The sequence below is a fragment of the Ceratotherium simum genome, chromosome X (assembly GCF_057802395.1).
Source record: "Ceratotherium simum simum isolate JZ-2026a chromosome X, ASM5780239v1, whole genome shotgun sequence".
Lineage (NCBI taxonomy): Eukaryota > Metazoa > Chordata > Mammalia > Perissodactyla > Rhinocerotidae > Ceratotherium > Ceratotherium simum.
The window spans coordinates 97922914-97935009 of record NC_141940.1 but is presented as its reverse complement, the minus strand read 5'-3'; the positions used below and the strand labels follow the sequence as shown (position 1 = coordinate 97935009).

Below are 12096 nucleotides of genomic sequence, written 5' to 3'. Positions count from 1 at the left end.
ATTGAACTTTAGAAAAGAGATTCTTTGCTACAGAATATATTAGTTCCTAAAAGATTCCTCTAAGTAGAGAAAAAATATTTTGAAAATTATTAAGATGTTAGTGTCCTCATTTTAAAAATGGCACAATTTGGTTTTAGACTTCATTGATTGACTTGTTGCAATGAAAGTTGATTAACTCTGCTACTCTTTATTTCTCCATCTTCCAATTTCCCCCATTTTCCAATAATGCTTGCATTATTTTTACATTGTCAGTGTTTAAAATATGTATATTGTTCAGCAACCACAGTACTCACACTGTTTAATCTTATTTCTATATTTAAATAGATTCAAGTTCAATGTGAATCTCTTCATCAGCGTTTCTCCATTCCTGAGTTCTTTACTTGATTGATTGTTTTGTGGGCAGAATTTTACCAAGAAAATTTTGCAAGAAAAGCTCTGAGATCATGTTTGAGAATGTCTGACTATTGTTTTTCACTTGAGTAATATAATATTCTTGAGTAACATATTCTTTCTTATACTTCCATCGTCTCCTGTCATTGAATGCTTCTGTAAAGCTGGCTTGATTCTACTCTCCCCTGCAACCACCATCTTTCTGGTGACTTCTTTTCCTGCTTGGATACTTGAAGAATTTTTCCTCTTCCTTTAAGTCAAAAAATATAATTAGCTTGTTTTTCAATGTCAACTTCTCTGAATAATTTTACCTGGTCTACAATGTGCCTATTAAATCTGCAGATGAACATATTTTATTAAGGAACGTTTTCAATATTACGTTTGAATTTTTCTATTTCACTTCCTGAGATTTCTACTTTGGTGATGTCAATGATGTTTATATTGTGTTTCTTTGTCTTCTATATCCAACATTTCCTCTCTATTTTCTTTAACTGTTTGTGTCTTTCCCCTATGATTATCTGAACTCTTCATTCTATGCCAGTAATTCAACTTTCTGTCATGCTTGTTTTGTTTCTAGTTCATTTATTAACTCTCTAGTGGTTTGTATGTTTGGTTGATTTTTTGGGGGGGGAGTGTTCAAATTTTGTTTCCTTTGTTCTGCAATTTCCTGTTTTAAATCTTCCCCATGGCTTATTATTAGTCCTATTCTTACTAAGGTCTTCCATAGCTGGAAGGACTTGTGGGTTGTATTTGCTTCCAGCCTGATATCTTTTGCTTATTATTTTATTTTGGGGCTTTAGTTTGCCATACTATTCTTTTCTTCTTGCTCATGATTATGAGATTAGCCTAAGTGCTCTGTCCAGACCTAATAGGATGTAGGTAAATTCTCTTCCACTCCAGTGCACCTTATTTAGGTACAATTTCCTTTATTATTAGGGTTATTATTCGGGTTAAAAGAGTAAATTGTGGCATGGAACTATTGAATCTTTCTATCAGATAATATTGTATTATGACATTGTAGCTTCAATAAAATGGATTGTATATATATAAATATACAAAAATATGTATATATAAATTTTATATATATATAATAAAATGGGATATATATATGTATGTATATATGTATAAAACTCAGGTTAAGACTTGAACATACGAAATATTGATCATTATATTTTTTCTCCCTATGTTAATTTAGTATTATAATTTGTAAACTTTGGATCTAATTTCAGAATTTAAACTAACCAAATTGACACACATAAACACGATAGAGTGACGGTAGAACACTCTTATCATTCATCCTATGCTGATGATGCAAGAAGGTCCTGGAATTCTAAGAGAACTAGGAATAATCAAATTGAGAAACTCCTTTATGGTAAGTAAGCAAACTTATGAGTCTTGCACTTTTCTTATCTACCGTACTCAAATTAAATGCATCATTTTCTACATAGTTTAGAGTTCCCAAAGATGTAGAAACACTGAGAACATAACAAAAGGTAGTCTTGAGTATTATCAACTTTTCCTGTACTCTACTCCTCCTGGATTCGAGGCTAAAGAGGCTTTTTTTTAAAATGAGATTTTGACAAAATGCTAACTCCAACATATTCCTACAGGGCATGCCAGAACCTGAAAGCTTAAGGTTTGAGGCCAGCAGACTCACTTCTGCCACGTTCCTAGGTTTTAGCATTTTCCTGTCTGTCTTCTCCCAACTAAATCTTCATGAGGGTATTTCCTATTACAATAAGATTACCCCACCCTAGTTTTAACTCAGAATATTATGATGCTATTTCTGCATTTTTGTATCATGTGACAGTGGTTCCTCCATGGCAGATGACAAAAATATCCTGCTTCCTGAATCCATAAGAGGAAAACTGGCCATTAACTTGGGACTTGAGTAAAGCATTTAGCAAGGTCTCTCATAATATCCTGTGGTCAAGAAGTAAAATATAGGCTAGATGATTGTACAACTAACAATATTCATAGCTGACTGAAACAACATACTTGAAAAGGTGCTAATTAATGAACTGATATCAAGCTGAAGGAGCTTTCCAAATGTTCTACAGCACTTTGCCCTTTGCCTAGTGCTGCCTTTTACCTATTATCAATAACTCGGATGAATATACAGAATAGTCACCAAATGTATGGGTAAGATCCAAATACATTTGAGTACAGAATTTGGACCTAAAATATTGAAACAGGCTGGAGTAATGGGCCAAATCTAAGGAGATAATGTTTAAGCAGGATAAATAGAAGCTCTGTACTTTGGTCCAAAAAATCTGCCCTGCTCAAGAATGGCATACACAAAATTTTGTTAACCAGCAGCATATGGATGCAGCTGTTAAATGAAGTCTATTTGAATATTAGGCAGCATTGTAAGAAGTAGAGATTTGTTGGGTAGTAGAAGGAACATTGGTTCTGGCATCAGAAAACTAGGTCGAATCCCAGTTCTGCTGTGTTGTCCACGTAAACTCTCTGAGCCTTACTTTTTCTCAGTTGTTGTAAAGTTAAAAGGTGGTAACATGTCTAAGTTCCAAGCACTTGTGTGCAATAAATATCACCTAGAAAGGTTACCATTTACAACAAAATAATTGGCCGTGCCACTCTATTTTGTCCTCAAAAGGATGGTGCTTGCAATGAGTTCTAGGTACCACGCTTACAAGCAAACTGGAGCTACTTGCAAAGACAGTGACGATGGAGGGATGAGCAACCCAAAAGATAACCTGAAGAACTGCTGCAGGAACTGAGGATAACCGGCTTGAAGAATAGTGGATTCAAGGGCGACCGCATCTACCTTCAACTATCTGATGGTGTGATGCATGGCCTCCTGGAGGGCACCAAGGAGGGAGAACTGATACCGGAGAATGGAACTACAAGAATGTGGGCCAGGGTGACCACTTGGTGGGGATGTTGTGAGCGATTTCAGCACAAGTGGATGGTTGGACTACATGGGCTTTAACAATACAGTCTGATTGTCATATTTCTAGGACACTGCATGAAGTGGTTCCTTCTAAGTTCTGCCTCCAAGTAATCCAGAATCTCCACTGTCTTGGGGTTGGGCTAGTTGCTAGCCTGACAATTAGACCACCTTCCCTTCAGCTCCAGGCTGAATCGCTTATTTCTCCAATCTGCTGCCTTTAACCAATTTACTCTTGCTCTCTACTTTGTTTATGAATCTGGTCATTTAAGATGCCATCTTTTCCAGAACTATCCAAAGGACACAGTAGAAGGGGTAATTTGTGGACACTTTTTGGGAGATGGGCCAGGAAAGCATGATTTCCTGGTTGCTGAAGTACGAAGGTAAAGTGGGAGTTAAGAACCGGAACTTAAGAGCTCCGGAGTTGGCGCTGTGGACCAAAAAGTGGGGTGGACGCCAGACTGCAGACAAGGCTTTTACTGATAATTTGGCATATTGGGGAGGAAGCAGAGACCAGAGGACCCTAGCCTTGAGTCTGCTGGCCTACTACAAGTACTCCAAAGTTGTTTGCTCAACGAACGATTTCCTCTGTTTTCCGGAGGCAAAATGAGGCCTGGGCAGGTTGCTGAGTATCCCAGCCTGTTCCACAGCGCAATTGGGAAAGTGCCTGGGGCAACCGGAGAGGCTGTCTGCCTCCAGCCAGGCCAGGGCCCGCCCGCTCTGCTCGCAAGTGACCCCAGGGAACCTTTTCTTTTTCCTTCATCCGAGAGTAGGGGAAAATTGGCTGCGCGCCGGTTGTCAGGGACGCGGCCGCCAGTTCGGCGCGGCCGGGGTGAAAGAGGACGCTGGGGGAAGGGGGCTGTGGCTCCTGACTGGCTGGGGCGAGAAGGCTTATTTGCATAACATTCTGTGACGGCATCTGATTGGCTGAAGCCGAGGGGTGGCGGTGGGGTGATTCCAAGGGCCCGGAGCTCTGGTCCGGGGACATTTTCGTTCTGGAGTTACCCTGGTGGGCTTTGGTGTTGCGCTGGCCAGGGGGAGCTGAGGAGGCCCGGTTTGGGAAGTTTTGCAGGCAGGTGCATGAACCATCTTTCTCTTACAGTGTTTAAGAAATGTTAAAGAACAGAGGCCATAGTCAAGAAACTGGGCGATGGACTCGAGACCAGAGGAAGGAAGGAAACAGATCAGGGGAGGGGTGGAGGCCAAAAAAAGGCCTTAGGGGCTTTCTCCCAAGCTGGCGTTTGCTAGATCACTTGGATTTCCGTTTTATGCGACTTATTTTCACACTGCTGGAACTGGGAAGAAGAGAAAAAGAGGCAGGATTCCTGCATTTAATAACTCAAATCTGAATACCAAGTTTTCATCCAGAGGCATACGTAATATCGAGGGTCTCTAATGGGGGACAAAATATGTTTTAATTAATGAGAGGATCAGCTGCTGGAAACTGGATATGTGTTTTTCCCGAGTTTTCCCCTTGCAGTGCTCTTTGTATCTCACTGGACGTAAGGCTTTAAAATCAACTTGGACTATTTTGTATTCTCCTGCTGCCTAAGCACGGGGGTGGGGGGTGGGGGGGGAAGGGTCTGTGGCTCATCAGAGGCCATTTGCACATTTTTAAGGTTTCTGACTCTTCACATAAACATCTCTAGGCTATGATGAGGTCCTATACTAAGTACAATTAATCTTTGTAAAGTCCTTTACAATTTACATAATTTTTACATCCATTATCTTATTTAACTTTAACCAAAATTTGGCACAGCCCATGGGAGAAGCTCTATTTTATTGATAAGGAAACTGAGGCTGGAAAAGTTTTAAGTCTCCATGTGTGCAAAGAGGAAGGGTGAGACTTTTAATGCTTCAAATTTATATAATGCTTTTGTGCTCTGCATTTTTCTTTCTATTGATCCTCACAAAGACCCTGATTGAGCAGGTAACATTATCCCAGTTTTATAGATAAGAAAACATGAGCTATGATCTAGCAGAGCTAATAAGCCCTGGTGGGTGTGTGTTTTGGGGGTGCCCAGACTGGGCTTTGTCTCCAGGGGTCACTGAGTTGTGTCCTGTTGTCAACAGGTCAGTCCTTGATGCACCAAGTCAGATTTTTCATTCAAAAGACAATTAGGGAGATGGTTTGCCATGGAAAAAAATTAAATATAGATCGTTAAGGTGGAAGAAAGAGGGAAAGAAATAAACCCCTTTATTATGTGCTTCTCCGTTTTGGCATTTTTTGTCCTGCGAGAAAACACTGTACTAAAAGCACCCCTGAAAGGTTTTAGAGAAAAGCGATGTAAAATTAGAAACTTGAGCCTTATCGAATTATACGTAGGACTGCTGGAGAAGACTCGCTGATGAAGGAGATGGCAAGGGAGATGAGATGGTAAAACAAAATCAAAAATGAAAACGGCCTGTGGTTTGGAGTCCCAATGTGAAATTTAAGGTGCAAGGCTCTTAAAAGCTAAATCCAGTGATTTGGTACATAGTTTGGGCCCTATTAAACGACCTTGTGTTTTAAGAACTATCTTTGGAAAGGAACATTTCAAACTCCCTCCCCACCAAGTTATTGGACACCTCCCCACTTTTCTGTTAAATGATGAAAGACACCCAACAGCAGACCTCACTACTGTCACCCTCTCCGGGCCCTTTGGCAGCCCAAAAGCCACACGGCCGGGGCTCTCCAGCATCTCTGAGCAGCGGGACTCGGACAAAAGTCAGGAATTTGGCTACTTCTCCCCATTGCCACATCTGATCTCTTGGAAAAATGTGCAGATCCAATGATAGATCACTCTTCACCCTGGCAGCAGCTGTTACAGGAAAGATTAGGAAAGACCTCGCCAGGAGGGAGGCAAAAGCCTCTGAGATCCCCTTCCCTCAGCGGCTGGGCAAGGCCAGGGCCACGGCGGGAGCACCGTGCGTCCACGTGCAACCGGCGTGCCCAGCCACCCTTCTTACGTAAAAGTCCCAGGATGGACTTGCGGCTGCTGCAGGTCCCTCTTTCCCGACGGCTAATAATAAACCGCGACGGTAGTTTCCGGCAGCGGCCAATATAGATGTGGGGTTGCGGGGCTCACTTTGCAACCAGGGCGCGTGCATTTCAGTCATCCCACCCGGGAGCTTGTGCAAGGCCCACTCAGCCCCCACCCGCCAGCCCGCCTTCTTGCGGGTCCCGACGCAGGCGCCTTCTTAACCCGCGCAGTGCGGGGCCCTCTCCCGGTTGGCCCGCTTTGCGCTCGGCGCTGGCGGGGTGCGGCTGCTCCATCCCTCCTCTGCCCTGCCCTGCCTCTGCGCCCTCCCTCCGCCCGGGTATCAGGCGAGAGGCGGAGCTGGCCCGGCGCGCCCCTCCCCCGCTGTAGAAAGGGCCGGGAGAGTGTTACTCGCGGTCATCCAGGCCCAGGCCTTTTATCTTGGCGCTGCTGGGGAGGCGGGAGGAGGAGACACCGGGGGTGGCCCTGAGCGCCGGCGACACCTTTCCGGGGCTCTATAAATTGAGCACCTGGGATGGGTAAGGGGCCAACGCCACCACCGCCGCCCGCAGTCACAGTCCGGACACTGACCTCAGCAGCGCCCGCAGGCAGCAGCCGCCAGCAGCGGGAACGTTGAGCTGCCCAGCAGCAGGGGATCTCGAGGCGCCAGAGGAGGTGGGTGTCCCCTCCCCATCTCTGCCCCGGTCAGCGTGGGTAGTTGAACTCAGGCTTTTCGGAGGGAGACGGGGGTGGGGAGCACCCCTTCCTTCTCTCCGCGGCCCTCGGCGGGCAAGGACGTGGGACCACCTGGCTTCGGGGAGCCACCCGAGCGCCGTCCGAGGCGAGCAGTAACCGGGGAGGGAGGTGCGCGCGGGCGGGGGCGCCGGGCACCCTACCCGGGGGAATAATCTCTTTCGTCCCCGTCTCCCAACCAGGCCAGGGCTCGACCCACGGACCACGCGCCGCCTTCGCGAGCTTCCGGACGCCAAAGCCAGGAGAAGCCGCGCATCCCGTAGGGCCGGGCTGCGAGCGAGACGAGAGTTGGTGAGGGCGGAGGAGGAGCCGGGAATCCCGCCGCACCGGCTACAGCCAGGCCCCCGTCACGGGCCTCAGAGAGCGCGTGAAGGCGGGCAGTCCCTCGCCCCAGCCGGCCATCCCGTGCCCCTGCGTCCCTGTGCTTCGGCGCCCGCGCGGCCACCATGATGCAAATCTGCGACACCTACAACCAGAAGCACTCGCTCTTTAACGCCATGAACCGCTTCATCGGCGCCGTGAACAACATGGACCAGACGGTGATGGTGCCCAGCCTGCTGCGCGACGTGCCTCTGGCCGAGCCCGGGCTGGACAACGACGTCGGCGTGGAAGTAGGCGGCAGTGGCGGCTGCCTGGAGGAGCGCACGCCCCCGGCCCCCGGTCCAGGCAGCGCCAACGGCAGCTTTTTCGCGCCCTCCCGGGACATGTACAGCCACTACGTGCTGCTCAAGTCCATCCGCAACGACATCGAGTGTGGGGTCCTTCACCAGCCGCCGCCGCCCGCGGGGAGCGAGGAGGGCAACACCTGGAAGTCCAAGGACATCCTGGTGGACCTGAGCCACTTGGAGGGCGCGGACGCCGGCGAGGAGGACCTGGAGCAGCAGTTCCACTACCACCTGCGCGGGTTGCACACTGTGCTCTCCAAACTCACGCGCAAAGCCAACATCCTCACTAACAGATACAAGCAGGAGATCGGCTTCAGCAATTGGGGCCACTGAGGCGGGACGCTCGCGGGCTGCCCAGCACCCTTCCCGGCCCCACCTCTCACCCTCTCTCTTTCCTCAAAGCTGTTTCTTTCTGGCTGTAGAGCGCTGTGGGCGGACTGCAACGTTGGGGGGCTGCGTACGTGCAGGGGGCGCGGCGGGGCTGCATGGAAGAGGGGGCCTCTTTTGGAAGAGAGGAAAATGGTGACGGGGGGGGCTCAAGGATCTCCCTCCCGCGGGGTGGTGGTGGGGCGGGGCTGTGTTCTAAGTTGGTGGGAATGGAACTGAGCTGACGCCCTGCCTTCAGCCTGTGCCTTTCCTGGAGTTTCTTTTCTGTTCTTTCTGGAGGAGAAGGGGCCATGCCAGGGCGCGGCGCTGGGTTGCCACAATTGGGAGCGCCGCCCCGAGCTGGGCGCTGGGGAAGGCGGGGCGCGCAGCCTCCTGCCGCCCTGCCGTTGGGCTGCTGGAGGCCGCAGCGTCGCTAGGATTGCATCAGTTTTCCTGTTTGCACTTCTTTTTGTAACGGTGGCCCTGTCTTAAGTATTTCGAATCTCCTCCTTGCTCTGAAACTTCGGCGATTCCATTGTGATAAGCGCACAAACAGCACCGTCTGTCGGTAACCGGTACTACTTTATTAATGATTTTCTGTTACACTGTATAGTTGTCCTGTGGCATCCCTACCCCATCCCTTTCACGCCACCCCTGCCCCCACCCCACCGTGTGTAAGTTGGCACTGTGCCAGCTTGCACGAAGCTTGCCACTCAGCCAGTGAAAATAATAACATTATTATGAGAAAGTGGACTTATCTGAAATGGAACCAACTGATATTCTATCCGTGTTGTACATAGAATGATGACGGGTTCCACTGTTGTTATATGTCTTAAATTTATTTAAACCTTTTTTAATCCAGATGTAGACTATATTCTAAAAAATAAAATGTGTTAATGAAACTCGACAAAAGTTTGTTGCTCTTTAATCCACCAATGAATGGCTTAGTAGTTACATAAAAATAAATTTAATTGATTTTTTTTTTAGTAAAAGTAAATTTTATTTTCCCTCTGGTATTACAAGATGGTGGATAATCATCTCTGTAAGTATTCAGTTTTGTTTGGGAAGTAGCTACCGACAAGTTTTCGCTTTCAAGTATTTTATTTCTAATTCAGTACCGAGGTATGTATGCCCATACACCTCAACAAGAAGCTCATAAATATTCGAAGTATTTGGGAAGGTACATATATTTTCCAACCAAGTTGACCAGCTTATTGGAGTGCTTAATTAACATTTTGAATTTTTTAAGAATCTCAAGCACAAACTGAAGTGTTCTGAGGCATAAAAAATTATTTGAAAGGTGGAAATTTCTCTTGGCTACTGAGTAGTGAAGAATTAGAAAAGAAACACCAGCTAACGATAGTGCACACACCTTGCAGGTCTTTATTTACAGGTGTTTTGTGTTGATCTGAGGGGGGATACTACTTACATGTTAGAACATGTGCTTTCCTGGGCTGGTGGGACTGGTGAAACACATTGCTCTGCATTTTCGTTGTTTCATTATTTGTTTAGGAGAATAAGTGTTAGATCAACTTCAGTTTCCAATCTTGAAGTCAGGTGATATCTCTAAGGTCAGAGAGCTTGAATTTAAAATACATATAACTTTGCAGTTAAAAAGAAAGCAAAAAGTTTTTTTGTGGTGTGGGCAGCTCAAGTCTATTATCAGCTTTTAGCAGCAGTGAACAAATGGGGAAGTGTCAAGATCGGGGTGCCTGCCGTTGCCAGAGAAAGTTAATCGTTAATACATGAAGATAAGCTGGGCAGCACTAAAAGTAAGGTATACAGCCTCTTGCTTTGGATCTCCTTTAAAATATCAAAGTTCAAGCATAAAATACAAAGAAAGGAATCTACGGAAGGCACATGGTAGAAACACCAGGACTTTGGAGCCAGTAAGTTGCATGTTCAAATCCTCTTGTTACTCCTTATTAATTGCGAGCATTTAACCCTATGAGCTTGTTGCCACATTTGAAATTAGGCATAAAGATAACTACAATGCTTACTTCACGGAGTTGCAGTGAGAATTAAATGAGATGATATACAGAATGTCTGAGGGTCAGAAGTTTCTTTAGACACTACTGAAAGGCCTTATGGATTTCTCTCTGGCTCTATCTAAATGTTGGTTCAGATCTCCTTTTCCCCCTTGCCTTTCTCTAGGAATATATGAAGCTTAGGACAATATGTCCACTTTAAGGAACAGCATAATTTCAATTACATGCATGAAACAACAGCTGAACTATTTCCTTTCTCAAAGTCGCAAGGGAGAACCTGAATTAAAACCAAAACGTCATAGTTTGGGTAGGTGATAGCAAGAATTTTATGAGATGTTAACTGCAATTTGTTTTCAGAACATTCTTATGGTATATAGAATACAGAAAAGTAGATGTTGGTAGCAAAACTAAACTGCAAATAAAGAATTATCCATTTTAACTTTATTTTTGAAAATATTACTTCATGTAAGAGTATTTTTATATGTAAATACTGATTCTGACCTAGGAGTAATGATGGTTACTGTTAAAGAGGATTGGATTTTTTATGAACCATTAAGGTTTCCCAGGCCCAGTAAGTACGATTCCACTGATAGTAACTACTATTTTATTCAAGATTAGTTTATGAACAAAGCAAGGTCCAATCCCTGACAGATTCATCTGTTAAAACTTCTCAAGCTAGTTAAAATTTTGCTTAACTTTTGAGATAAAGTGGTAAGTGACTTTATATTTTCAGATCTTTCCTGTGGAAGCTCAAAGTACTCTACAGATTTTAAAAGTTGCAAACATTGTGTGGCACCTCCCTCCATTGTGTGGCTCTCAGTGATGGTGGTTGGCTGACAGGGCCCATCTCCGTGGCAGTTTGTGACTGAAGGGTGGGCACAGATAGATGAATTGGGCAAAAAGCAACGGCTTGGATTGAAATTGATTACCCTCCAGATATTTACATTTGATAAGAATTTTCTACATCAAAACTTCACAGCAATTCCTTTGAGAAGGCCTGCTTTTGCCTCTAAAAAGAGCTTTCTGCTTTGCTCGCATGGAGTTTTTCATGTTTTACATTTACAGTGTGTGTTCCTTCGTGGTCTGTGGCCTAATTGACTCTTTCTCTGACCTGAACCCAATTGTTAGAGAGCATGTCACAGCAGCTGGCATTGTTATTCTTTGGACCAACTTAAAAACTAGTCTACTGTTAATATTTTTCTAAAAGATGAAAGTTATTGTCCTTTGCATATACCTCATCATGTCCCCTTATTTTTAGTTACTGAACAAAAGTCTTTTGGGAAATAGTGTCTCTCCTCATTCTCCCCACTTCTTCTCTTAATCTGTGGTTCCCAGAGGTTTGCAAATTGGATCTAGTTCCAGTGGATTGAGGGCTGGAATCTTACATCATATACCTTTTTTTAAAGGTAATTATATTTTTATGAGACATCTAGTACATTTATATCAATCATTACTTCCTTGTGTGATTTATTTTGAAGAGTTTTGAATGAGATAATGACTGAAGGAATGTTTTCTTCAAAATTTTAGAGGTAGTTGTTACCCCCCCAACAAATAAAAAAATCTGGATCAGAGGCTTATGAAACTTTAAACATGTAGAGTATTGGCTTGGTCTCTTAAAATTAATTGCTAGTCTTTTTAAAATTTCAAACTTTATATAGTTTCTGATCAAGGCTAAATTGCTTTATTAGCAAGATAAACTTAAAATTATTTTTTCTTTTGAGGTCATGTCCAACTTCTTTTTTAATAACTCAGGGAAGTTTAAAGGTCACTCTTGAGTTACTCTAAACACTTTATTAGGCCTCCAGTTAGTTCATTTGGAACTGTGTAGGACTTTCTGATAAATGGTACAGATCATGATAGTCCACTACCGATAACCATTTCTGTATCTGGAAGCCAGTACGATCCTTTGCCTCAGGTGACCAGGGCTCCTTCCCTGGGTCCCCCACTTTAGAGGGCCCCTATGCTGACTCTTGTAAGACCTTATGACTCCCCATGGGACAGGGAGTCCTCAGAGCCAAAGGAATGCCCAGAGCTTGTGCCCCTACTTGTAGACCACACTTGGT

The 12096-nt window shown here is 44.8% G+C and overlaps 1 protein-coding gene across 2 annotated transcripts; it reads left to right on the top strand.

Moving 5' to 3' along the window:
• Positions 1-6662: 6662 nt before the first annotated feature.
• On the top strand, positions 6663-8947 carry MID1IP1 (MID1 interacting protein 1). 2 transcript variants are annotated; one of them, XM_004435035.3, is made up of 2 exons: positions 6663-6936; positions 7197-8947. In XM_004435035.3, the coding sequence occupies exon 2, from the start codon at positions 7461-7463 to the stop codon at positions 8010-8012; it is 552 nt and encodes a 183-aa protein (XP_004435092.1). In that variant the 5' UTR covers positions 6663-6936; positions 7197-7460; the 3' UTR covers positions 8013-8947. The 2 variants fall into 2 exon arrangements, with proteins under 2 accessions (XP_004435092.1, XP_087283564.1); XM_087427438.1 differs by lacking the exon at positions 6663-6936 and adding an exon at positions 6964-7102.
• The last annotated feature ends 3149 nt before the right edge of the window (positions 8948-12096 follow it).